Raw genomic sequence first — 27,711 nt, 5'->3', positions numbered from 1 at the left:
ATATTTTCGTTAGTAAAACTAATGTCATTAAGAAAAATAAACATAGATGTTTCACTAACTATATGGATACCAATATAATTTTTTAAAATATAAAGCCTGATATACTAAACGTGACTAACTATAAGGGCCAATCTATAATTACTCGGATGATACATAATTTTAAAATAAATTTAGAAAAAAAATGATAAATTATTTTTATCATCAAATAACAAGTTAACCTTTTGTATCAATTAATGATTTATTTTTTTATTTTTTTCTAAAAATAAATGACGAAAATTAGATTGGAGTCTATGTCCAACAATAAACTGTCAAGATTTTTACCAACTAAGATCTTTCTATAATAGTTGATCTAATAATAATTTGTCAGTAATTTAAGATTAAATCAATTTGAATTAAGATAAGTGTTGAATTATTATTGTTTTGAAATCCATAATATATCATCATACCAAGTAATTTATTCATAAAGTGAGAAACACTGATTATAGTAATTTATTCATAAAGTGCTAAAGTTAACCGGTATCCTTTATATAGTGCCATAATATAATTTTAGTGCTAAAGATCGTATACTCCACCAAGATTGCCAATTGGAGATTTTCAAATTGGAAATCTAGGTTTGAAGTAAAAGATACATACGATGGGAACAAGAAGTGAACCATTCATGATAGAGCTGCACCGTGTTCAGTCAACGAAAGCTTTAGCAGATTAAATTTCTTTTCAGTTATCTACGTGATAAGATTGGATAGTGTTCGACTTTCATGAGTTTGTTTCCAACAAAATCGATTTGAGATCTTACAAAAGTTAATATAAGTTATGCACAAATAACAAGATGTAAAGAAGATCGAACACCTAGCACAACAATCATATACCACAACAAGATTTGAATAACACCAAAACCATGCAAAAAATATAATCCACAAACTGGGAAGGCAGTGCAAGGATTTAGCTTAATTCAATCTGGCTAACTAAACCATGTACAGACATCAGTACACCAAACAAAGTAGAGAACTCATCAATCGTTCACGAATATTATACGGTTGGCATGGAGGTAATGAGAACCACGTACGCCAGGTACCGGAGGGCATCCTGAATTTTCTCGGCAGCGGTGGCTCCACCAGCTCGGAGATGATTTGTTATATCATTGGCCTTTTCCTGTACAGTACTCTGAGGGAGTTCTTGCTTATCAGAAGAAACACTTAGTATAGCTGTCAGGTAAGCTTCTACTATTTCTGAGGTTCCTAGAAAAATAATGCCCATTAATGTAATTAGAAATTTCAGACAAATTAAAAAAGGCAACAAATCTGCTAGATCATTTTTAAATGTTCCTGATTGTGTGCATTTCTATTAGCAAAAGCATTAATTAGACAGCTTATATTTTAGAAATCAGTAAAGTAACATAAGCTATTTGATAGCATCTGGTCTCCTAGAGAAAGCACAAATAAGTAAAATAAACAATTCATTTAACTCAATCATCTAACACACCTGTAATAAAGCTGTTAGAAACTGTTTCCATGTTTCCAGACATGGATTGGGCCTTGTGTCTGATGATCTTAGCTTTTGAGACAGCCTCCTCGGGCCAATCAATCTTTGGGGTTTCTCCTTCTGTTTCTCCATTCTTTCCTCTGTTTGCACTAGAGATAACTGATTTTCCAAGAATCAGAAGTTGAGATACCACAGAGCAGCAAAGTTCTGACAGTCTCTGCATTTGAAATGCAATGAATCAATGATGAGGTACAACATGAGGACAACAAAAAGATATAGTTCCTCGTCAAATTTGCACATGGATACACTCTGAGTGCATTGTATCAAGTCTGTCAGGAGCTCGTTCAATTATATCATTTGCTGAAAGTCCTCCAAGAACTGGTGTGAACCTGACACAATCAATGATCCATGATAAGAAAACATTAAGAGCAAGGAAGTTTAACCGCATAGGATAACAAAATTAGCAGAACGTGACATAATACTTATATAGCTAGTTCAGACTTAAATTCAGCGTGGACCATCACAATCATATGTCGCTTTAGGTAAGTCACTGAGAGATGCAATCATATCAAAGAATTAGTTAACTATCATGAGTTTTAAATTGAGTGATAGACAGCATCAAGTAAATTAACTATTCTGATTGCATTACCCCGAGGCAATATCAGCAGCTCTCCTGACACTTGAATCACATAACTTTGTCATCTCGACATCACTGTCACCACTTAAGGTCTCAATATTTTTTCCTTTATTCGAATCTTCACTATTTCCTTCAACATCGGCCGTCAGACTGAAGATTTGCTGGATCTGTTGTAGTTTAGCATCATAAAGGGATTTCTGTTCTGCTAAAAGTTTTGCTTTTCTCCTGTTAAACAACAAAGCATAATGGCTTGACAGTGCTTCCAGTTCCTGCATCCAAATATTTAGTGAACTTTAGGAAGAGTCGACTACAAGCATAAACCACTGGTATTCTGGTAAGAATCCCACTAAGTAGTACCTCAAGCAGATCAGGACCTCCATAAATATAAAAGCACCTATCAAATGTAACTTCCTCCAACTGTTCCTCATCATCTTCTTGGTGAACCTCATTAGGACTCTTCTCAAATTCAAGACCAGTCTCTGCAATGAGCAGCTCCATAGTCTCTTTTCCAACCCGCTCAAGCACTTCCATCCCCGTAGTTGTAAAAGTCTTACCAGTCTATATTGCAAAAACAAGGATGAAATTATCAACCTACGGAGAGAAAAATATAAAGCCAAGCCACTACTGGTGGCATGTGTGAAGGAATTTCTGGTTGACAAGGAAACTGACTTCTATAACTGATGGGGCAAAAGAAGTGGCTTTGCCGGGCAGGTTTCCCTGGTGAATGGAATCAGCTAGACTTGCAGCAGAAAGCTCCAACCTGAAAAACACAGCTTCATGTCAGGTAGTTAAACTTACTGAAAATTAACGTACAACACCAATATAGTTTTGCTGCTCACAAAAGAATAAACAGAAAGAATGTAGAAAGACTACTCCAAATTAATTAGCTCCAAAAGTAGAGCCTAAAAAGATAAACATCCAGGGACAGCCGTTCTGAGATAGCATACATGTGAATTGATATGATACACATCACGAAATTTCCAAATCTCACATCCATAACTGGCTGGCTCGGAATTAAAGATGGTTATAGGAATACTAAACAGAAGTTGAAATGACAATTGTCATCTCTTTAGCAGGTAATAAATCCATGATACAGAAACATAAAATATCTTCCTGATACTCAATAATAATGCACGATGGCACATAAAGCTGATACTCAATCAGTCTCCAATGGTTGATAACATATCAAACTGGGTTAGAACATGGAAGAAACCCAAATAAGATGGGTTCAACTATTGTAAATGATCCAAATTATGGCATTTAAATTATTAGGAACATAAAGAATTAAACAACAGTGGCCAAAGGTGTTAAAAATTGCAAGATATAAGACATCTTTTTCCATTTCAACAAAATGCAACTGCTTCTGCAAGAACCATGCACCAATCGAGTTAGTCCACTAGCTTAAGATGTACATAATATTCAGACTTGTCTGAAAGTGTCGATTGAATTTTCAGTGGTTGATGTATGATATAAACGAGGAACACAAGAGCTACGGAACTGCAAATGTCTATGCATTCATCTCAGCTATTTAGCGAGAGTATTTCTCAGTTTAAAGTATAACATGTTCAATGATGTACTACATAATGGACAGAGAAATGAAATTGCGTACTTGCTGACAAGGCTTGAACCCCCTTTCCAAGCACTACCCAACGCACTCCATGCTCCTGAAGCAAAACTTTCCACTGAATTGTCAAGTACCTTGAGACCCTTCAAACAAGCAGTCAAAGAATCACCACCAAGTGACAGAACAAAAGATGCATAATATGTATCCCAATATGAAATCATCTAAATTCAGTGCAGCGGATCTCCATCTCTTGAATGATTGATTCACCTGACCGAACAGAGAATCCTCACTAGCTTTCTCCAGTTTATCAAGCGCGGACTTGCGAAGTCTATCGTGCTCATGCTCCTCCTCCTCCTCCTCTTCTTCTTCTTCTCCCCCTCTGGAATCCTTCGAGACCTCATCGGTTGTTTCGGAATCTGAACCCGCAATCTCCAGGTCGGTGATGCCTTTGGTTGCATTCTTAACGACTTCAACTGCCTGAATCCCAAACAAGAAAACGATTCATTTACCAAATTTCTTCACACATTTGCCGACCCAATTTAAGATGCAAAAGTAGACATAATAATCGAATAAGAAACAGCAGAAGATCACGTACATTTCTGGAGATGTCTTCCGCGGCCTTTTGGAGATCCGAGAACATGGAGAAAGAGGAGATACCCCAGCTGCCCCATCCGCCTCCGCCGCCTCCTTGCGGCTTCTCTTCCTGGTTCTTGGGAGGACTCTTGCGGCCCTCCTCCTCCTCCTCCTCCATTCGCTAGGGTTTAGATCTCTCCGATCGAGTCGCTTCCGATCCGCCTTCGTTCGGTGCTCGAAGTGAAGGATCACAGAGCGGCGCTCAATCGCCGCTTCCCTACTTTGCGAACGATAAATATTGGCCGTAGAAGTCGTTGGATCTGATCGAGTAAGAGAAGAAAACTGCTGCGTATCAACGCACCAGATCTCATCGACTGGGCGCTATGCAAGTCGCGGAGACGTGGATTGCCCGCTTTGAACCAACGCGGCAAGCTTAGCCACGTGGATATTTAGGGCTCCACGCGTCGGGTAGTCGATTGCTTTTGATAATGAAAATCTCATTTGTGCTGTTAGAATTCGACATGTCCGCATGCCTCGTCATGTGTATTAATTATTCTCTATTAGTGTTTGGATAAGAACTCAGTTGTTTGTCTTATTAAAGGTGTGCTAAATATCTATATTTGTATATGAAATTTGCCTTATTTTAATGAAGAGACTTATCTAGGATGAACGTGATGCAAAATATCTCCGGCACCTAAGAACCTGCCGACACCCACAAAAACCACTCTTACAGGCTCACTGGTTTCAGAGTGGATAAGCTCGGCTGCCCCTCTTTTTAAGCCTTCGCCGGGCCTCACCATCCTAATCTTTGCTGGTACGCTTTGGAGTGTCTTCTAGAGCTGTTGTTTGCCATTGTTCTTGCTCTCGCCTCTGCTACCATGTCCAACCTAGTGGATACGTGGACGGCCGAGCTCGCGAAGCTGCGGGACAAGGGTCGTGCTGCTCTCACCGGGAGTTCGACCCCGAGGGCGGAGGCGGAGCGAGCCAGCGAACCCGATGGCCGTCCTCTGAGCCAGGCAATACGGGCCAAGCCTCGGTCTGTACGTCTGCCTTGCACCGAAGTAGCTTTGTCCATGCTTGTGGATTGTGTCAGCCCTTAGGTTCAGATCCCCCCCAGCGAACTGCTTGTTGTTCTAAGGAGTCTTTTAAGTTCTTTTGTGTGTGTGTGTGTGTGTACAGCTATGGATCCACCTCCTGCACTATGTATAAATCTGCTTCTCTATATGCTTATAAGATAATATAATTAAAAGAAAAACACTTTGATTATATCCATGAAAAATAATTTATTTACACAATTGTTTGTTAGGGTTAATATTTGCTACCCATCGAGACCTGATGTCGACGGAAACTTTTCGTATTAAGATCGATTTAGGGATCCCGAGTTATAGTTACGATTTACAAGGCTCCTCGATTGCTTGTAATTAGAGATCCGTTTCTCTCTATATTTCATATTGTGAAAATTATTGATTTTAAAGATCATCACATCCGACTCGGTCGTAGGGATTTCATTTCTCGATACTCGTTCATCTTTTGTCATAGGGATTCTATCGTCGATACTCCGCCAAGATCGATCTATAATCGAGATCATAATGGATTATTTCGTAAATCTAATGGGCAATTAATCTTGAGACTCACTTCCAAGTATTTAGGAGTCCTAAGTAAATTTAAATTACTTGATAGAATTTTAATTAAATTCTAACTCATTGATTAATTAAAATTAATGTTAAGTAGGTAGATAGAGTCTTTATTTAATTAAAATTTATTGCATAAACATATCATCAAGGGAGAGTTATAGAGAAAGACCTAAGGTTTTTTTTTATTTAAAAAAGATTGAAAAAATTATTCTAAGTTTATATAATACCACTGAATTTTGATTACTTTAAAAAAAGTAATTTATTTTATTTTTTAAATAGTTGAAAATTTTAAAAATTTTTAAAGTCTTATTATCAAAATTAAATTTTTTATTCTTTTAAAAATTTGTTATTCAAAAAAAAATATTTTTGATTAAAGAATCGAAATAAATGCTTACCCGTTCAATGGTGGTATCTAACAAAATGAAGAAGAAGCTGGACTTCGTGACCCATCGAGTACACCGAAGGTCATGAAACGATTGCCTTCTTCTTTGTTTCTTTCTTTTTTGGGAGGTCAAGAACAACGCTTTGTCTTTGAATCGATTACATCTATATTGTTTTTGATTCACGAAACGAACGAAGATGATTAGTCTACGGAACAATACAGATGTAGAAAATGTTCGAGTAAGATCAATATAATGCAACCGACGTTTCAAATGATATAAAATTATTACACATATATCCATCTTAAATTAGTATTTTTTTTTGTTTTTGTTTTGCGGTTATCCTATAAATTTAAGTTAAAAAAATCAAATAATTGACTGTTATGATATGTATCGTATTCTTAGCTGGGTAGACGGCTGATAGGAAAGAAGGGTCCATCAAAGCCGTCCATCCCATCATAATTATTAATCTCAGCCATCTGTTCGTCTCAAATTAAAATACCAAGTATTAACAAAATGGAGTTGACCAAGTTGGAATTCACGAAACGGACGGACGGGAATAAGGAAGAGGTTGTCTGCGGCCGTGCGCAATCCACCTCCGGGACGTTCTCTCGTCCCCACACGTGTCAATCTATACTACCGCAGTCGTCTCGGCCCTTCTTCGCTCGTCTCCATCCCCGCATCTCCTATTTATATATACATCACGTCCCTCGTTCGCCAACCTTTACTCCTTTCAAACCCCGCTTGCCCCATCTCCTCTTCCTGTCATATCTTTTCCTTTTGTTGGTCGTCGTTGTCTTTCCTTCCGCGTTCTATATCGAAGAGCATATATATCAGAAAGGGGTCGATGAGGGAGGGAGGCGGCAGCAGCGGTGGGAGTGGGCACAGCGCCGCCATGTACGCCGACAGGCCCATGCCGCACTCTGACCAGCTCATGCACCAGTCCTCCGCGGATGAGGACTCCTTCATGCGACACAGCAGCTCCTCCACCACGGCCAGCTCTGGGTTCTACTCCGACTACCCCATGGCCATGAGCGGCGAGAGCTCCCCTTTCATCATGTCCCCTTGGCACCAGTCCTCCCCCCACCCGGCCAACGACCCCGCCTTCGCGGATGCCGCCGCTGGGCTCCCCTTCACTGGCCTCATCAGCTCCCTGGTGCGCGAGGAGGGTCACATCTACTCGCTCGCTGCCATTGGCGACCTCCTGTACACCGGATCTGACAGCAAGAATATCCGGGTGTGGAAGAACCAGAAGGACTTCGCCGGGTTCAAGTCCAGCAGCGGGCTCGTCAAGGCCATCGTCATCGCGGCGGATCGCATCTTCACCGGCCACCAGGACGGCAAGATCCGGGTATGGAGGGTGTCCCCCAAGAGCGCCGCCGTACACAAGCGTATTGGGAGCCTCCCCAGGCTCAAGGACGTCATCCGGAGCTCGCTGAAGCCGTCCAACTACGTCGAGGTCCGTCGCCATCGCAGCGCCCTCTGGATTCGCCACTCCGACGCCATATCGTGCCTTTGCCTCGACGAGGACCAGGGGCTCCTCTACTCGAGCTCCTGGGACAAGACCTTTAAGGTGTGGCGAATATCTGACTCGAGGTGCCTGGAGTCTGTCATCGCCCATGACGACGCTGTCAACTCGGTTGTGACCGCCTTCGGCGGGCTCGTCTTTACCGGCTCCGCCGACGGCACCGTCAAGGTGTGGCGACGGGAGCTGCAGGTGAAGAGCACCAAGCACTCGCCGGTGCAGACGCTGCTCAAGCAGGAGTCCGCTGTGACCTCGCTCGCGGTCAGCCCGACAGCGCCTATCCTCTACTGCGGCTCCTCCGACGGGATCATCAACTTCTGGGAGGGAGAAGGGCAACTCTCCCACGGCGGAGTGCTCCGAGGCCACAAAATGGCAGTGCTCTGCCTCGCCGCGGCCGGAAGCCTCCTGCTGAGCGGCTCCGCTGACAAGAATATCTGCGTGTGGCGGCGCGAGGGCACAGTGCACAACTGCCTCTCGGTGCTCAGCGGCCACTCGGGACCAGTCAAGTGCCTCGCGATAGTCACGGACACCGGCGGCGAGGAGGGGGGCCGCGGCAGCGCCGCCGCGAGTTGGATCGTGTACAGCGGCAGCCTAGACAAATCGGTGAAAGTGTGGCGGGTGTCGGAGCAGTCACCGGAGGCGTTGCTGAGGGCGCCGCAGTCGGGGGCGTACGGCGGCAGGGCGGAGTAAGCTTATAGAAGCGTGGTGGGCCAAGACAACGAGGGGCCCATGGCGCGAGTACATGTTGCCGCTTGAGATCCTTGGTGCGGCGGCGCTTACGAACACCACCAGCGAGGTCTGCCGCAAAGCAGACGCTATTCGTTAGTTCTGCCTTCGAATCGGGGCTGAATGAAGCGTGCGTGTCGATCGACTTGTGAGTTGAGGAGGAAGATAATGGGTGTTGGTGCACATGTAGCTGATGGCTATGCTAAGATTTGGTGAGATAGATGATTTGTAAACATTTCGAGGGTAAGATTGGGAATCCATGGCTGATCGGGACCTAAAAAATGGATTGCATGCAATTTCTGTTGTACTTTGAATTATTATTTCTGCTTCTTTCAATTTGTTGTCAGAGCAAGGTGAATGATCTGCTTTGCGGTGAGTGACTCGGAGAAGACGATAGCGCAGCTCAAATCCCTTGGTGAGAGGCTTTGGGCCGAACCTGGATTCTGTTTCTGGTTTCTCGATGGCCTCATTTGGGCCTCTCTTCCAAGCAAACTGAGGCTGTTGCTAGATATATTTTCCCAGGTCAACTTTTACCCTTTAAGCTGTGAAATCAATGCAAGGGAATCAAATTAAGGTTATATTTTTCATGTATAATCACTGCGAGGTCATCGACATTTCGACAAACACTACCAAGTCAGGAGTCATTCGATCTCACAGCCTAGAAAGTCAACAGCTGGGTGAGAGAAACGATGTGCCAGTCCACATCAAACGCTACATTAGCTGTGCAGCCAAGTAAATAACAACGTTGACTTTATTCGTCTGCCATGTTCATCACGTCGTTGAGCTCGAGAGAGGTGTGCAGGGCAAGAAGGCAAAGGAGCTGAAGAACATGGCGACGCTTAACGTTCATTCTCCCGTTTTCTCCGCGTGCTCTGTGTTGATGAGCCTACTGTTTGCTTACTCTGCATCAGTTCAGCTGGATGATCCAGGCAAGCAAATTTCCCCATCTTTCCTAAGCTTTTATTTTTACTAGTATTTTTATGATCTTTTTCTTCCAGATTGGTACTTTTGGTTCCCACTCTATGCCTTTGCCTTCGGCATCAATCTTCTCCACTGTGGCTTCACTTCCAACACCCTGAGTCGATCGGCCATGTCGATCCTCTGTGCTGGGATTCTCTTGCTCGTGAAGGTCATAGTGGAGGGCTATGTCGAAGGGGTGGCTGGGCTTTGGTCCTTGAACATGCGTGAGAGGATTGTGAGGGAGAAGCTTGGGAGTGGGTTGGTGGTGATGTCCATGCTTCTGCATCTCAAAGCTTCTCATGCTTCGAAGGAGGCCAAGAAAGGAAGAGGAGAACAAGCAGCAAGATCTGCTGAATCCGGTAAGCTCGCTTTCTTGTTCTTCATCCCTCGTCAAGAATCTGCTATGACTTTCGACTACTTACAGTCAAAGAGCATGCTCAAGTTTTCAGAAATTTAGTGAATCCTCATGATGATTTCTTTTAGGTGAAAACAAATTCTTATAGATGGCTTCGGCCAAATCAGGATCAGTCTCATCATTTGCAACAAGAAAACTAGAATTAATTCGACCAGAGATTCTTTGCAGGGATGGTGATTCTTGTGGCAGCGAGCATTGGACTCACCGTGTACTTCTTCCTCACTGTTCAAGAACACATGAAGTTTTGACTGCAGGACTGTAAAGAGCTCCTCGTGATCAGAATGTATATAAATATACTAAATTATATATCGTTACCTTTTCCACTCAGAATGTTTTGCACAAAATGCACTTCAACTCTATTTAGAGATATATTTTTGTTCCCTTTCCCTTGTTAGAGATATATAACTCTCCCTGGGCCTCAAAAGTTTCAACAGCACTCGATGCTCTGTTCCTCATGGATTAGGTAGCAGAAACACAGCATGGAGGAGGAGAAAAACATCTTAATAGCACATAAAAGGGAGAATAATTACTGCAATAATTTGTAATTCTGTCGTAATTACTGCAATAATTACAAACATAACTAATCACGAAATGATTGGTCAATAATTTGCTGATTTACAGAACTATTTTATTCGATTGCAAGGAATTATCTGTTGCACACATGTGATGGAAGTGCTATAGAGATAGATCATACACGTTTTATCTTTCACGTGAAACGTAGAGTCACCCTTCATTAATTCTTTTGTCCAATTGCTTAGCTATGGACGGACGGCCCACTGAGATGACGAGAAAAAGCAGCTCCATCATCATCTGGTGTGTCATTTAATTTCCCTTATCAATCAACCACTGTTTCTAGCATTCATGGCTGCTGTTCCTCTAATCGTTGGCCGGCTATCTCCGACGACCTCGGTGGTGAGTCGACCGTAGAGATGAAGCAGTGAAAAGAACGTGGACAAAACACCAAAGAAACACACTAGTGTCACCAATCAGTATTCCTGTAATCATCCCCCAACACCGATATGTGTTCATAGGTATACAAAGAGAAAGGAAGAGAGGAAAACCTGCAATACAATTCTATACCATAGATTTCTATGTTCTTGCTATATATTTGTTGCACTAATTGTCCAGTCCAAGAAGCTGAAAACTAGGTAGGATCTTCTTATCTAATCTTATACTTGCTTTGGATCGTGTTAACAGCCGCCCAAGTCCCTAACTGAGAACCGGCTCTTCTCGGACGTACCGCCGCCGGCATGCCGTAGCCCGAGCGTGAGCGACACGTCTCCGGCGGCCCCCAGTCGCATTCGCGCAGCCGGGCCCAGTTCAGAGGTGGCGGCAGCCCCGTAGTAGCGGTACACGTCGCCGATTTGTCCTACACCGACAAGGACACCGTCATCGACTCCGCTGCTTGGCTGGTGGGCCGCACCCAGACCCGGCGGTGGGTTGTCGGAGGAGGAGGCGAACCGATGATTGCGGTGGCTGATGGAGGATGTGCTGGGAGACGCGTCACTCTCGGACGCCGCATTGGTTCCCAGTCTCTGGCTTTGCTGCTGCTGTTGCATTGGTGATGGCGCTCTTTGTTGGTTTGCTTCTTTCTCTGTTCCCTCCTCCTCCTTGGACTCCTGCAGGTACATCTCCTCCACCATTGGCTTCCATAGCCTCACCCTTGCATTGATGAACCAGTTGGAAACCTGGTACACATGTAAAACCATCAGGTCTACCTACATCTTTGGTTAGCAGCTGAGATAGATCTATATTGGTCTTCCAGGAAAGTGCAAAGATGCAGCAACCCCAGAAAACATAAGGAAGATGAACCCTGGTCGACTGAATCAAAGTTCAAACAAACGTTCCAGCTTTAATCCCGTTAAAAGTGGGGAGGTGACACTGCAAGTAGTCCATGTATCTCGTTGTATTAATGTTTCTGCTCGATCTCCATGGTAAAGTCATCATTTTCCTGGTTGAAATATTTGGATTCCAAAACCCGATGCGTTTCGTATGATTGAGGGATGAAAGGACAGACCTGATTTCTGGATAAACCTGTCTGCCTCGCCAACAAATGCTTATCTGCATCACTGGGATACCTGAGTTGAAAATGACATCAGTACGTCTCAAAGATCCACAGTCCATCACCAACTAGCTAGCTATATATATATATATTAAATATTGCTACAGATGCTTAAAATAATGAATTAGTGAATGCTGAATGGAGAAGCTTTTGTGGTGCGAGGACTGCACATAAGGACATGGCAGTGCTGAATCGTTGATAGATTGGTATAATTGATGATACTAAAGGTACACTAAGGGAAATGGAGAGACAAAAATAAAAGAAGAAAATGCTCTATGATGTCAGCTCCTCTCACACAGAGCAACTGAATGCCAACTTTAGGGTGCACAGAAAGCATGCAGAAACCCGCTGCACGAATTGCAAGGACAACATCTTCGAAGCTTTTGGCAAGTAACTCTTATTCATGTTGCAGGTGGTGGCGGAGGAAGAGGAGAAAAAAGATGTATGGATAGATGAAGAGTCTATCTATGCATAGGATGGTAGGAAGGGAAGATGGTCTTACGGGTGAAGGAAGTGCTCGAAGAGCCAACCCCTCAGGATGCTGACGGAGCGCTCCGGCAATCCGCGCTGAGGCCTCCAGGCTTCCTGCTCCATCATTCCCATCTGACTGAAGGACTGCTGCTGCCGCAAGCTCTGGTCGAGCAGCCGGAGCCTGGGGGTGTCTCCCTTGGTGATCCCGGAGCTGCTCGCACCTTCTCTGTCGCCTAGGAGTTCGCATGTCTGCTTCAGTTGTGCGACGATTGCGTCCTTGAGGCACCGGAAGTGCCGCGACATAGCCTTCTGCGCTAGAGCTGTGTAGGGCGTTGCAGCTCCAAACCCCATCACCGAGTCGAAGGAATTCACCACCATCTGCATTTGATCGCAGTAGTGGCTGTATCTTCTGTCGACCTGCGAAGATCAAAGATAGAGAGCGCCATGATTGCCTTGTAGTTACTGTTGTACTATTACATAAAAGGACTAGGGAAACGATAGAGGACAAGAAAAATAATTACAGTTGCCAAAGGTTAAGCTAAATGAGCTGTAGAAATCCAAATCAAGTACAATGATTAATTCTCCTATCGAATCATGCTGCTACGATGATGCGGATTGAAGAGTATATAAGAAAGACAAATATTACAATGTGCCTATGAGCAATACTTTATGGAAAGCAAGGGGTCTGGGCCAGTCACACTAGCGTGTTTCGGCCTGGGGTTCCTGAGATCATCTAAATCCCTTTCTCCGCCTCAGCAGGATGATATGTACACGCATCTCTATCCTTGGTGTTGTATGTCTACTTAAGCAGCGTTTCCATGAAGAGACAATGAGATCTCTTGGGAGTTTGCATCCCTACAGAAGGAAATTAAGAAGAGGAGTGGAGCAATGGAGACGTGAAGGCCATTGTTTCACCAAACAAGAGCCATGGTTACTTAATGGAAGCTACCTCTATGGTTGTAATCTATTCGACCTATGGGAATAGATAAAGAAAAGCGCAACGACCACTATCAAAAAATCTTGTTAAAAATGACCTGAGAATCAACTCAACCACTTTCTTCGGCAACCAAATGACTGATAAGTAATATATTTGCCGCTGAAGGCAAATTTCTCACTATGTGAATTGAGCGAGGAGGAGGTAGGTCTACGTGAAGCTATCTACAATAATAGTCACAAGAGATAGAGCAGGTCAGAAAGGAGTGATTAGTACATGCCTCGTCAAGCATGGAGATGAGCTTGGTTTTCTTTCTCTGGTGCTCAAATCTGTCAGCGGGAGACAAGGGAGGGACATCCTTGGAAGAGGAGGTAGATGCAGCGGCCGTACTAGACGCACCTCCACCGCCGCCGCCGCTACTAGGGTTACGGTTAATGTTGGATGACCCGACGCGGTGCCTCCCTACCCTACTCCCTTTCGATTGCCCGCTCATCACGCTGCAGAACTCCTCCAGTAGCTCCTGCGCCGCCTTTGCATACTTGGAGTTCCTCAATACACTCACCATACCCGTGCCGGTATAGCCCATGTGGAACTGCTGACCATGGCCATGAACATGGCCTTGCAAATGTAACGTAGGGTGCTGCTGCTGGTTGCTGAAGTACAACCCACCTTCTCTAACTCTTAGATCATCAGCTTTGGCCATCTCCAAGTGCTGCAGAGATGAAGAGAGTGATAACGACAGCCCTTGGCCTTCTACCAGTCTCCCACCAAAGGGAGTCTCGCCAAAGGATTGAAAGGCTTGATGAGGATGGTGTTGCTGGTGGAGAGTTGGGGCAGCAGCTGGTGGAGGTGGAGATGGAGACCTTGGATGCTGCTGCTGTGATCGCGGCTGCGGTGGAGGATTCATGAGAAATAGCTGCATCGCAGCAGCTGGATCGGTGTTCAAACCCGTCACCTGATGCTGCTGCTGGTTCCCTTGTCGGTTCGGCCCGTACCAGTCCCCGGAAAAGCCGGTCACGGCCGTTTGCCTCGGCGGGAGATGATAACTACCCGAGATCTGGTTGGCATGCAGGTCGATTGGCGTTGGTCCGTGCGCCGGGAAACTGAACATGTCTGACAACATGTTGCCGGCACCGACAGCGGCGGATTCGTAGATGCTTGGCTCCCCTCCTTGCTCCTCGATCGGGACTAGCGGGGGTCCGGCGGCATCGAACCCTTGCACCCTTAGCTTGTCCCTCCTGCTTTGCTGCGCGATGTGGTGATGCTGCTGCTCCTGGTTTGCAGAGCGATCGAAGCCCTCGGAGAAGCTGAAGATGCCTTGGTGGAAGCCTTGGGACATAGACGTCGTCGGCGAATTAGGCCCGGGCTGCGGCCTCGTAAGGACCTTGGTTGGGCTGAGGTAGGAGAAGGGAAGCTGAGACGGTTGTGTCGCTATTCCCATGCTGCCCTCTCTTTCTTCATCATCATGGCAGTCCAATTAACGTTACGCCAGCTGCACACAGGTAGTCATGAAGCGATCAAAACAAGAGATCCAGCAAGAAGAAAACCATGAATAAACATAAGAAATAACGCGAGAACTCTTAGATATCTTCTTTTCTCTCTTGCTGGTGGTGTCTTTGTGTCACGGTGATGGTGGTGATTCTCAGAGATGTATAGGTTCTTACCTTGGATCGCCTTGCGCTTTAGGAAAACGTTAGACGATGAAGACATCATGGTCTTGCTGCGTAATTGAAAACCTCTTCCAGGGCTCCTCCATCTCTGTCTACCCTGTCTCCCTCTTTTCTTCTGTTTGTTCTTTTTCTTCCTCTACTCTCCTCCTCCTACAATCGCCTTCCGAAACCAAAGGGAAGAAAGAAGGGACGGAGGCGGATCGTAGAAAGACAAAAAAGAACAGGTCGCTATTCCTCCTCTTCTCCCCTTTGACAGCTGCTTACATTTCTATATTTCTTTTCTCTCCAATTTGACTACCACTCTAAGTGACAAATGACCACTTGAGCCCCCTCCTGTTCATACTCTTAAGGACAAATGACACCCTCCCTCTCCATTACAATCACAATGAAATCTGCACCAGTTTTAATACAGGCCTAGTCCTGCTTTAGGTAAACGTGGCCATCAGTGGCCGGCGAGGCCAAGGAAATGCAGGCAGGGCATTCATGTCATTGCCCTACCCGCCTGCATTGGAGGCCCAGCTTAAAGCTGATGATAAGGTTGTGAGGCTCAAACCACCGCCATTAAAGGACCTCCAAGTTGAGCCTGAAGAAGATTCCACAGAGATCACAAGTGGTCTCCGTTGGATCTTGATCCAGCGGCCGATCGAGGCAGACGTGTACTTTGTCGGTTATGCCTACCGGGTGACGTTCCATTGGCTCATTCATCCATTATTTGCCTGTGCTGATGCCGACTCGACAGCGACTCCTGTGATCACCTCAGACCTTCGTCACCTCATTCCGGTCATCCATGTCGATGCCACCCTCATGGAGTTGGTAGAGACGGTATTTTGCATCAAATACGATAGGCTAATTCGGATGATTATTAAACCCAACCCAACTCTTCACGCGAAGCTCAATTATGATTAGCTTAAGACGCAAAGGTGGGCTGGCACGTGTCGGGCAGGCGGTTTGCTCGTTGAACGGGGAAACCCCAACCCCCCTCCCTCCTCTCTTCTCCCGGTTCGCGTGGCTGTGGCCGTGACACGAGTCCTCGGATGGCGACCAACTGCCAACCCAAAAGTCCTATTAACAATAATTCATTTTATTTATCTGCCGACGGGGACATGACGGCGACCTAAGGGCACCGTGTGGGGGTCACTGCGGGCCCCGGCCTCGGAAAGCTACAGGAGAGGCGGGCCGATGAGGGCCCCATCCGTTCCTGCCCTTTCGCAGGCCGATCCGCGTCCTACGGACCCCACGTTTCCAACAGTGGACCACATTTCCACCCACGACGGCAGCGTGGCTCCCACAAACAGTTGTAATTCTTTTCTTCGCCGGAGGACGATAAATAATTTCTTTCTTGGTCATATTACCAAAGATTCAATCAGCTTAGGCCAAACGCAGTGGAAATTTCGAGCAATCGAAATCAGTCACTATTTCAAAAACAAAAGAAAACTATGTAATTTTGAAGAACACTGACATTTTCCGTACATGTCAGAGTGATAGAACAGTTCAAGTCGGCTCCAAATTTTTCGGACGACTAGTAGTATATATTCAACGAAGCACAAAAAGTAAAAGGCCATGTTGACGCCTCATCGTTCTATTGTTCTTATACATAGGTATATATTTTACGTGGGAAGAAATTGGCAGCGTAAAGTTCGTCAGCATTCTTAGTTCCGGTGGCTTTCAATCGTTGAAGCATCTAAATCCGGGAACATCTCATCTTTCTCTGCGTCACCAACGCGGCCACGATAACGATTTCTAGCAGTCGAACAGGAAATGGGTTATGAGATTTAGACCAACTTTTGCATGCAAATTGGCCCTCATGGCAAGACTGACCCAAAACATTTCGTTCCATCTGTTTGCTTCGGGTCTAACTGAGGCCACAGTGCAAGCGATCAAAGGAGAGGAATCTGCAGGCGCTGTGAGCGCAGGCGTACGGAGCGAAAACGATGACAAGAGATGTGGTACGACCAGCGCAGTGCATCATCTTCCACTGCAACGCCTGCAGATGTTGCATGAATCCCCATGGTTAGTCCTTTTGTAATTTACTCATCCTGCGGACTCTGCATTCGGTACAGGCAGAAACTGAGCGGTACTTGACGGTGCTCAGCAGGAGGCACAGAAAAGATAGGAGTTTTGGGGATGCAGATGCTGCACTGCTCTCCTGAGCAGACTGCAGGCTGCTGCTGCACGCTGCAAAGGCAAAGATGGGTATCGTGATCACACTATTGCGTCTCAGTAATCCTTGCAGAAACCTTTGTCTATTGTATCCGGCAGGCTTTCAACGAAAGCTTGCTTGCTGTGCGACTGTCACAGTTCAACTCAAGTCTCCAAGTCTCTGCTTAAAGCGAGCACCAGTGATGTATGGCAGAACAATTGTCTCTTTTCATAACATAAAAAAAAAAAACATGTAAATTATGCAACATATTTTTTTGTTGAGTGGTTTAATTAAGCGAACACTGCTTGGTTGTGTCGACTAATGTTCAATTAGTGTTTTATGATGGGATAGTAAATATAGGTTTTCTATAATATATATATCACTCGAATACTAAGAGACTAATCTTTAACGTATATTTATTTCAAATTCATACACAAAAATATTTTTCAACAACAAGGAGAGGTAACATAATACTGGAAAATAAATCCCTAATTACAGTGGCAAAGTTGATGTTCGACATAAGACAATCAAGAATGCAAGCTTGCTGCTTTATTTATTTTTTAAATAAAAATATGATATAAAAACATACAAAACAAACATAATGCATGGAGGCCAAAAGAGGTAAATAAAAAAATTTACCTATATGAGGATATACAATTCAAACCAATTTGACTTGATTGGAACCTATGTGCATATATCATCTTTAGGCGTGATCGAAAAAATCTTGGATATCAATCTAATGACACATAAGCGATCTTCGATTGTGTGAGGTTCTCGACGTTGTTTTCCTGATACTCAAGTTAATAATAAAATAAAATATAGATTTTAAGTAAATAATCAAGGATCTGTCCAATGAACATTTTATAATTGATTTAACTAAAAAAAATTATTATGTAAAATATTTACCTAATATTTTATATAAGTTGACATCTATATAAGTATCGAAACCGTCCTTCTTATGCTTATTAGGCTACCATGTATCGACCCTTGATAGGGCGAATATTTTTTCTATCAACAAAAAAACTAAAAGAAAATTATACTTATATCTACGTATTGGAAGAAACATTTTATATTAAAATTATTGAGACAAATACACTACACATAGAATATGTTTCTATTATAAAAGCATTAATTTTATTGCTTAGCACATGACTCGTTAAATGCGTCGGCTAATGCGCATCACCCAAGTTTTCTATTGTCGATTCAACGACTTAAATGATGCTTAGTTTCAACACCCGCTAAGATACATGTGAACATATATTTTTAATCTTTGGATTTGGCATGAGCATATCTCATTAATTAATTATAAGGAATACTTTTTATGGTCGATTTTAATGTATTAAATTTAGATCGGAGGTGTGATGTTTCGAAAATTAATTTATTGATATTTTACATATAGTTGAACTCGATTTGATTATGACATGCTCATCTACTCTTGATGAATTCACCTATATATATTGATTATTATTGATTTCCCTTACCAATAAATAGTCTCCTATATATAACTTTTGATTGGTGATTCATTCCATCTACACAAGAATTCAACAAGGTCAACTTTCAGAAAAAGATTGGTCAGCTAATTCACCTTACGAAAAATCTCAAAGTAGATAGAATGTCATTCTCCCATCGATTGAATCCCAAGCATCCGAACTCAAAAGAAAAGGGATACTAAACACTCGGCTAAATTAAGATTTAAATTAAGACTGTTCAGTATCAGACGCCATCTTCCAATTAAAATATGATGGGAGAGTACATACAAACTTTAGGCTAACGTCATCACTCCACAGCTCAAAGCCCAAATTAAGGTTCAATATAAATGGCATGTCTCTACCTTGGGATCATTACTCACCCTTCCTCCAGTGGCTGCGTAGCCTATTGTTTTGCCTGTAGCATCTTAAACAATACAATAATCTCTCTCTCTCTCTCTCTCTCTCTCTCTCCAAGCAAGGCGTCTTTGTCCTCTAACTGGTAACTTGATGCCTTGGGTAACACAAGCATCCATTAAACATGTGAGCATACATTGCAAACATACATCAACATTTGTTTTCTCCCATTGATCAAGAAGTTGAAGCTGACCTTCCTCCTTTTTTTTTTTCTTTTAGGTACCCAATGTAATCAGTGTAGATGATTTTTCCTCCTCTAGTTTATCTTCTTTCATGTTTCCAATGTGTCAATCATATCACATCAGTGACTGGTGATCCTTTGTAGTTTGGAGGCATCCATCAAGGTGTAAAAGAGACAGTTTGGTCAAGGAAAAGAGGTTGGCTCTTCAATGATCTCAAGATCTGTTCAACCCCCTTATTTGAGCTCATAGCTTAAGTAAATGCCAGCATATTGCCAAGTGGAAGATCAAATTAAGGCTTTGTAGAATTGTCACATTGATTAACATTATTTGGCCACAGGATGAAGCTTCCATTTTACTTCAATTGGACACTGTTTTCTTCTATTATTACACTGTTCCTATATACTATATGTTCAGATGATTTTTTTATCTTTTTCATTTCCATAGGTTAAACTTAGCTTAAGTGGAGGCCTATTATGTTTATCGCCTAAATATCAATAATATGACTCTTTTGGTAAGACATAAAAATATTCTATAATTAAAATCTTTATCGATTAGATTAGTTGACATCTTATATTATAATAACTTTTCTCATGATTTCTCGATGATCCAAAGATAATCGATATACGAAATCTTTTATATATATATATATATATATATATATATATATATATATATATATATATATATATATATATATCTCGTGTATCAAAATGTGTTGTCCTACACGAGCATATCGACAAACCAAAAGGTGAAGAACTCGAAGGCCGATGTTCCAAAAATGGGTTATGTCATCACTCATAGGACATGAAGTGGACCATGGGATGTGACTATGCATCATGAGCTACGGTGAGGGGATGATTAAATGGTTCGACCATGGCTTTTCTTTGTCCCCATCGTCCCCAACCTTCTTGTATGGGGTCATTGTGATGCACATTACATGTGGAGGTCCCTTCGGGAAGAGATGCTAAGTAGTGGGTCCTCCAATTATTGAATGAGTTGAGAGGCTGCCCAATTACACACCGGATTTGGGAAATTCTCTCTTTATTTAGGCATAGTTTTAGGAAGAATAACAAACGTGACGATTCATTTATAATTTATCCAAATGAAATATGCTACATTTATTCGCTATAATTTCACGTCGACAATTTCAAATATGTTGACCTTTCATATCCTCCTATTGTTTTATAGGAACTCGATCATTTGCCATTGTGGATATAAATTCGAAGAATGTGTTATTGAGTTGTAACTACGTGAATATAATAATGTTGATGCCCATCTACATCACTCGCGTACGGGATTCATGTAATCTGTGCCAACCAATTGCATCTTTTGATGCTCCGTGTTCTTTCTCCGAGTCTTATTCCTTTTACCGTGGCCAAGAGAGCCAACATCCTCCCTACATAGTCACTATCCAACCAGAGTATCTTATATATAAGCAACATTCTCCTGCTGCATGGCCCCAAGCCACCACTTGGGCATGCAGCACAGTGCTTGGAATCGCCTCTCTTCTCTCAGGAATGATAAAAAGAGGAAAGGGGAGGGAGGTGGGGGTCATCGGTGCACAAAGAGAACTTTTGAGCAACGGGAAGGGTGATAAAGACGGGGGGTGGAATTATTAAAGCTGGTGGCACTCCGGGCATCGATGCGCGGCCGACGTGGACCACTCGACGGCCACCACCGACAGGGGGTGGCCCGGGCCACGTTGGCTCGGCGGTCACGTCGACGCCGTGGTCCATGGGAGCCGAGGCGCCGGTGGACGGTTGCGGAGGCACCTGGTCTCGCTGGTACCTGGGCTTACTCCTATGCAGCTGGTGCGCTTGGGAGTTCTGAGGGCGTGGGTCCCTTCCCCTTTGTCTCTAGGGCACACTGGCCAGCTTGCCTCCCGTGTGTTGTCGTCCAGCTTCCAAGGGGTTTTGGGTCGACAGGTGCTGAAGGGATTACCAGCGCGTTCAAACGTTTGCAAAGCTTTGACAAGCTCCGGGTTTGGCATCGCGCGCGAAAGGTGTGTGCGCTGAGATGCCGTCGTCCGATACTGGTTTGTCTCCTTGTTGGTGTAGGTGCTGTCCTTGTTGGGCTTGTCCTGTGTGTCGAATCGATGCAACAGATGTATGCGTCGGTGCTGCACGCTTATCGATGTGATCATATCCGATCTTTTTCTTTCGTCGTGTTAGTGATGGATTCGTGGCTGTTCCGTTCAAAATAGAACCAAATCGAACTGAATCAAAATCCCCGACCATACCATTCTTTCTTGAAATTAGAATTACAAACTAAAATCGATGGTTTCGATTTCGGAATCAAAATAAGTTTCAACCGACCAATGGTTCATTGGGTGAACGTCCAAAAAAGAAAAGATAATATTTGATATTAATTTTCATTGGGTGAAGGTCCAAAATAAATAAACAAATAAAAAGAAGACAGAGATAGGAAGCTCAACTGACGGTTTTAGTTTTAGAATCGAAATCGTCTCGAATTGATTCGGTTCTGATCCATCTCAAATTAATTAGATTTTGATTCCAAATTTGGTACAAATGAAACTGTCTATTTTAGAATCAAAATCGGTGATCCTAAAACTGTGGTCACCGCCAAAAGAAAAAGGACAGCCAACGATGTTAATCCTCGTCACGTGACAGCTACATCTGCCACGACAGAGCAGAGGTGTGTATCAAGTCGTTGGTCCCTCGTAAATATGTGGGGGAGAAGAACCAGTAGCTTGCACTTTGTGACATGGCGGAGGAAAAGGCCGAGGAGCCAAGAAGAGCTCGGCAGGGTTGATCCGGAGATCCCACCGGCGTTAAAGGGACAACGACGGCCATTGACACAGCGCGACCTCACCGATAGCGATGCTGCTATCGTTTCCATGGCTTCAGCCTCACAATGGCTGGGTGGGTAACATTAGCCACGATCATGCAGGGTGAGGCAGCGGCCTACAAGTCCCCCATTCTTCCATTTCACTGTGACATTTAATTGGTTTCGGGAACACGGATTCAGACATCACTAAAGGTTGCAATTAAGAAGAAAGGAAATGGTGGGACATTGGCGATGGGATAGCTTTGTTTCGGGAACACGGATTCAGACATCACCAAAGGTGGCATGGTTTCTAAAGGCCAATAAAAGGAGAAACGAGGAATGGGATACCTTATTTTAAGACCCACTTCCTAAGCAGCCCAATAATTACTGCATGGAGGCCCATAGGCCGACCTTGGCAAGGTCTTTGGAAGCAAAGAGACTTTTACGTCCATTGCAAACAAAGAAGGTTAATCATTGAGAAGAAGAAGAAGAAGGCCACGCATAAAGCGCAATCTAATCACAACTCGGGCATTAAAGATATCCAGTGGAGGATAAGGTTGGAAGGCACTGTTCGAGCTCTAAGCGGAGGAGCAAATGACCGTACAGATGCAAGACTTATCGATTTGGTATGGATAGTGGGCAGACAGGAAATAGACACCTGTGTCGGATTGGGAAGGAGAGGTCCTGAAGCGGTGCTGTCGCATCCTTCGTCGTCATCCGTATGTCCGCAACAAACCGACGTTGTTTTCCAGCGCAGCGCTCATCTACACCCTCCTCTCTCGTTGACGCCGCGTCTTCGAGAGTGCGGACAATCCTTCTGGCCAAATAAAAAATGACGCCGTTGCCGGGGATCGAACCCGGGTCACCCGCGTGACAGGCGGGAATACTCACCACTATACTACATCGACTCGATTGATCTTAATGTATATTGTCACAGACTACTCTACGGGCCCCACTACAGAAGGTGTACCACGTGGACGGTCCACGGACGGCAGCACGGCATAATCCTTCTCTCACTTCACTGCGCCGTCTGCAGCGCATCGATGCCGCGAGTGGGCGATTCCTCCCACGTGTGACGTCGCCACCCAGCGTGCCAACAAAAACTTTGATATCTTTCGCGGATTACGTCAACCTTACCAACCGTATCTAATAATTCTTATATTTCTAATCCAGAAATATTACTATTGCTACTCGACGTACTCAATCTTAAAATTATAATTGCAGATATAATATGCATCCACAAGTGCAGTATTGCCAATCTCATTGTTTTCTTTCCCCACATCTCAAGCCTCTCCTTCCCGATGATGCATGAAGTTCATGTATTGCTCTTTCTTTCATGTTCATACAAGAGTTAATTACCAGCTATGGAAGTGTTTTTCCGGGTAACACCATGAACTCATCATCCTGTTCCCACACCAAATAGAAAATATTTGTGGGACGGACTTAACTGAATTGAGTGACCTCTTAGACAATGCATGACCCTCCGTCATTTGTTCTTTTGCCTAACAACGTAGGGGTGACTCGATCCACCACGTAAGTATAGCAGGTGACGGTCAAGTGTTCGGCAATTCTTCGTCTTAGATAGAACTATGGAGTTACTTGGCAACATCAAATTAGGCCCGTCAACTTTCATGTTTTGTTCAGTGCGAGGCATAGATAGAGGCAGAGGAAGTGGCAAATTCTGTCACTCTCCTCTGTTCGACACTCTTCTAGATCTGTATATATAGTGTAACCTTGTCACCGCTTCCTTCCTCCAAGACCAAACCAATTAGCTCAGAGACATGGCGAAGTCTCTTGCATGGGCTACCTGCGGAGAGGAGGAGAGGGACTGTGTAGGATGGATCGAGAGGTACTTCAACGACTGCGTGTGTAGCGTAAGAGGTGAGCTATCGTTTGGCCTCGGAATGATCAGCCTCTTCTGCTGGGGAATAGCAGAGGTACCACAGATCATCACCAACTTCCACAACAAGTCTGGCCATGGCATCTCCCTTGCATTCCTCCTGACTTGGGTCGTTGGGTCCGTCCCCTTGCATTACTTAAACACAGTTTAAACAAGATCTAGACGAAGTTCTCCAGGAAACTCTTACATTTTACTCTGGCTTGCAGTGACATCTTCAACCTGGTGGGTTGCCTTCTCGAACCAGTAACTGTAAGCATTTCCAATTTTAAGCTGTATCTCAAACTCCTTGCAGCAAAGCAATTTGTCATCATCTAGTAAAATGTTAATTTGATTTATCTGCAGCTGCCGACCCAGTTCTATACAGCACTGGTGAGCTGAGTTAGGCCCTAGAAGGCTGAGAAAGTGTTATGTCCGTATGCTAACCTCCCTCGAAACTAATGGTGCAGTTATACACGGCCGTCACAGTGGTTTTGGTGCTGCAAATTCTGTATTACGATTGCTGGCTAAGATGTTGTGAGAGCAGAGGTTTCGCGGCTCAACTAGAGGTGACAAATCAAACCACCATCTTCATCTAATGTGTTCCTTCCTCGTGTAACTTCTTCTTGTATATGCTTGAGAAAACCGCATCGTGGTCGCCAGGTCGAAGAAGACAGCTGCAAACCTTTGAATCCGAATTCTGAGGGTCACAGTCATCCCCTACCAACTCTTACTGCCCCGCCTGCAGCATCACCTCGTGCAGATGTATGCTATACGTACGTGCGACTCCTCGGTCTCCACTACCTATCTGACAAACCGAAGCCAGTCTTGGTCTCTTAACACACCGGTGTGCGCGTCTCAGTTCGGCGAGGTCTTTGGCGAGCAGTGGGACTCCACCGTATAGATCGTCCTACCTTGGACCAGCTCGAAGTGGTCCATCAGCCTCGGGGTACTTGGAGTCGTCGGGTTCTGATGACGAGAGATCGGCACGGCACCGATCTTGGCGCAGCGGCATGAGTAAGCCCATCAGGATCCTCTCTCGCTCGGTGAGTCGGGAATCGCAGGTCAAAAGGTGATAATTATAATGTGATGTAGAGGTACTTCATGAGAAGTCGTGTGACACAAACGTCGGTATGTGATTGATGGTTTGAGTCAATTTGGATGTTCTTTTAGGCTATGTAGGATAACAAATAAAGTAGTCCGGAGATTACATAATTAGATGCACTGTAGAGCTTAATTGAATTAGAAGAGCATAATTCATCAAGTTCAATAACTATTGTGACTTTCACATATAATTTTTATTTTAAATCATTTATCATAATAATCTTAATATGTACACATATTGTGTTCTAAAGGATTATTAAATCTATAAATTATTAAAATTTAAACTAGTTAATTTAATTATATCTCGAAGGTAAAGTTTCATGATAGACAAACGTAGGTTGTAGGATATATCCTGCGTGCATTAGGTGAAGATAAGGGTTAGCAAAGATTGCATGAACCTTACAAGAAGAAGAATAGCCTAAAGATATAGGATGCCAGAGATATATCATATTAGAAAGCAACTTTTAGAACATCATATCCTACTTGGGAAAGTAAGTTTGGTATGAGATATGAGCAGCAAGCTAATTAGGTAAAGCAGCTCAGTTTAGATATCTGATCTATCAAAGCTGTTGTTCATGCTTACAAGGACGTTGGGTTATCTCATTCTGCATAGTAAGTGATAACTTTGTACTGTTTTGCCTTGCTTTCGTAATGGCAGGTTGGCTATGGGACTTTTGCAGCTGCCTCGGTCACTTTACCGTTTCAAACCAAAGCTTCAATGGAGGTGAACAACATTAGGGTTTGACAGTAGGAAGAATCATGGAGTGCAGTTTCCCACATTCAATAAAACTGATGCTTTTGATCTCCGTGGCACTACAGGAAGGAGGCATAAAATCACTGGAAGAGAACCCTTATGGGCTGCTGTTAGGATGGGTTATGGCTGCCATTTACATGGGAGGCCGCCTGCCTCAGATATATATGAACGTAAGCACATCTCTTATCTTTCATCCACAGTTTTGCCATGACATTTTTATGATGTATGTTATGTCATCAAACAGATCAAGCGTGGGAGCGTGGAGGTTAGACCTAAAACCCTTTAGGTTTTGCCATCATTTAGCTTCGTTAAACCTTTTGATTATAATATTATGAGTGATTTTATAGGGATTAAATCCTCTAATGTTCCTGTTTGCACTCGCTGCCAATGCAACTTATGTTGGAAGGTCTCTCTCTCTCTCTCTCTCATCCGCCTCCCCTCCTCGACCCCTCAAAGAGGTCTTCTTGTTAACGATTGTGTTTGGATGCAGCATACTGGTAAGGAGCATTGAGTGGGAAAGAATTAAGGCTAACTCACCTTGGTTGCTGGATGCAATAGTCTGTGTTCTTCTTGATCTATTTGTATCCTTCTCTCTTTTCATTTGACTTCACTAATTACTGCTTCATGATCTCTTATCCTTTCTTGAATGATTCAGATATTTCCTATTTGGTGCATGTAGTTCCTTGACCACATATTTTACCAGATCATCCTACAATTTGCCTACTACAAGTTCATGCACAAAAGGATGACAAGCAATGAGGATGAACATGAAGACTTCATGGAAGCCAAGGAAACACTTTTCTGAAAACTTTGTGGTATATATGGCACTAATCCTTGTGCTTATATTTAATAGGGCACTTGTTCTTGTTATTTCCTTTGTGAAGTTGAGTGATTTGTATCCTATATTTGTACCAATAGCTGCATGCCACGAGTTTTCCTCGTTAATTTTCTTCAGGATATTCACATACAAGCAAAGAAAGTCATCCATGCGCGCCATTGCAGATTCATAATGTCCATATTCTTCCCACTCGCTGTTGTATTGAGTTTATGAAATCATACAACTGCAGACTCTGCCATTGTGGGTGTGAATTTGATATGATGTGCATCATTTACTCCACGTAGGTTCGTCTGCACCGTCAAATGAGATGCATATTCGGATGATCCAGTGGAGTTTGCAGCCCAATTAGTAATTTTGATATAGTATCATAAGATTTTGGGTTCGTATTTATGTACGAATTCTTCCTTCATTGCTTTGAAAAAAAATATATTAACATTCAATTAATTTTAAACATAATAAAAAATTATACTTCACCGAAGATTTTATCTTGTGAATACAAATTTATCATAGTCTTTGCCATTGGAATAAATGTTTACACTTAAGTTCTTGTAAGAAATATAAATTAAGCTTTGTTAGGAAAAAAATTGGTGATGTCTAAATCAGCTCCATATGATTTAGAATTTGAGTATATAGGAGTGAGGGAGTGTCTATCGAATCTCGGTGGACTAGCTTACATTCTTCGGGATAATATATGCAAACATGCGAGGTTGGATGAATTTTTTAATCCGATCCTTTTGATACTCAAAAAAATAAAAAATATTTAACCTCGATTACTATATGAAATGTAACTTTTTATAGCATCAAAAAATAAGAAATATTCTATAAAATATTTCTTAAAGAATAATCCTTAATCATTCCCGGTGGATCGATGTCCACGTGAGCAAACCAAGGGATAGGTCTTGGCTCCTTTATGCTAATTGAACTATCACGTATATGATCATATGTTGAACTATCATTGGTCGAAAATATTTTCTCTATTAAGCTCTCGTATAAAAGCGAATGAGATCATTTCTTGCTAGCTGCTATCATATAATATGGACAAAAGGCAATTCATGAGAAATGTAAGTCTTGGGTGCTCGATTTGGTGCCAATCTATATAAAAATAAAGATTGAGTAT

General features: G+C 43.3%; 5 protein-coding genes across 8 annotated transcripts; 3 read left to right on the top strand and 2 right to left on the bottom strand.

The window, feature by feature from the left end:
• Positions 1–863: 863 nt before the first annotated feature.
• On the bottom strand, positions 864–4,607 carry LOC135609662 (uncharacterized). Of its 3 annotated transcripts, none has more exons than XM_065103149.1 (9): positions 4,276–4,607; positions 3,948–4,157; positions 3,726–3,823; positions 2,786–2,876; positions 2,474–2,674; positions 2,129–2,385; positions 1,778–1,868; positions 1,480–1,696; positions 864–1,226 (listed from the first exon to the last, which is right to left on the bottom strand). In XM_065103149.1, exons 1-9 carry the CDS (start codon positions 4,429–4,431, stop codon positions 1,027–1,029), a joined length of 1,521 nt encoding a protein of 506 aa, XP_064959221.1. In that variant the 5' UTR covers positions 4,432–4,607; the 3' UTR covers positions 864–1,026. The 3 variants fall into 3 exon arrangements, with proteins under 3 accessions (XP_064959221.1, XP_064959220.1, XP_064959222.1); XM_065103148.1 differs by having other exon boundaries at positions 864–1,235; positions 4,276–4,605; XM_065103150.1 differs by having other exon boundaries at positions 864–1,161; positions 4,276–4,605.
• A 2,374-nt stretch (positions 4,608–6,981) lies between these two features.
• LOC135608934 (protein JINGUBANG-like) lies at positions 6,982–8,620 on the top strand. The gene has a single exon (XM_065102003.1). It carries the CDS (start codon positions 7,115–7,117, stop codon positions 8,480–8,482), a length of 1,368 nt encoding a protein of 455 aa, XP_064958075.1. The 5' UTR covers positions 6,982–7,114; the 3' UTR covers positions 8,483–8,620.
• A 636-nt stretch (positions 8,621–9,256) lies between these two features.
• LOC103980858 (uncharacterized) lies at positions 9,257–10,262 on the top strand. The gene is made up of 3 exons (XM_009397381.3): positions 9,257–9,447; positions 9,517–9,837; positions 10,062–10,262. The coding sequence occupies exons 1-3, from the start codon at positions 9,348–9,350 to the stop codon at positions 10,139–10,141; spliced, it is 501 nt and encodes a 166-aa protein (XP_009395656.2). The 5' UTR covers positions 9,257–9,347; the 3' UTR covers positions 10,142–10,262.
• Positions 10,263–10,872: 610 nt separating this feature from the next.
• LOC135609661 (BEL1-like homeodomain protein 4) lies at positions 10,873–15,346 on the bottom strand. The gene is made up of 5 exons (XM_065103147.1): positions 15,025–15,346; positions 13,641–14,852; positions 12,458–12,843; positions 11,911–11,971; positions 10,873–11,581 (listed from the first exon to the last, which is right to left on the bottom strand). The coding sequence occupies exons 2-5, from the start codon at positions 14,799–14,801 to the stop codon at positions 11,084–11,086; spliced, it is 2,106 nt and encodes a 701-aa protein (XP_064959219.1). The 5' UTR covers positions 14,802–14,852; positions 15,025–15,346; the 3' UTR covers positions 10,873–11,083.
• Positions 15,347–23,742: 8,396 nt separating this feature from the next.
• LOC135608933 (uncharacterized) lies at positions 23,743–26,701 on the top strand. Of its 2 annotated transcripts, XM_065102001.1 has the most exons (11): positions 23,745–24,039; positions 24,129–24,171; positions 24,265–24,291; positions 24,369–24,467; positions 24,562–24,674; positions 24,761–24,944; positions 25,661–25,726; positions 25,822–25,926; positions 26,001–26,021; positions 26,104–26,162; positions 26,247–26,700. In XM_065102001.1, exons 1-11 carry the CDS (start codon positions 23,804–23,806, stop codon positions 26,359–26,361), a joined length of 1,068 nt encoding a protein of 355 aa, XP_064958073.1. In that variant the 5' UTR covers positions 23,745–23,803; the 3' UTR covers positions 26,362–26,700. The 2 variants fall into 2 exon arrangements, with proteins under 2 accessions (XP_064958072.1, XP_064958073.1); XM_065102000.1 differs by having other exon boundaries at positions 23,743–24,039; positions 26,104–26,701.
• Positions 26,702–27,711: the final 1,010 nt, after the last annotated feature.

This window comes from Musa acuminata, chromosome BXJ2-4 (genome assembly GCF_036884655.1).
Source record: "Musa acuminata AAA Group cultivar baxijiao chromosome BXJ2-4, Cavendish_Baxijiao_AAA, whole genome shotgun sequence".
Taxonomy (NCBI): domain Eukaryota; kingdom Viridiplantae; phylum Streptophyta; class Magnoliopsida; order Zingiberales; family Musaceae; genus Musa; species Musa acuminata.
This window is presented reverse-complemented; position numbering and strand designations above follow the sequence as displayed.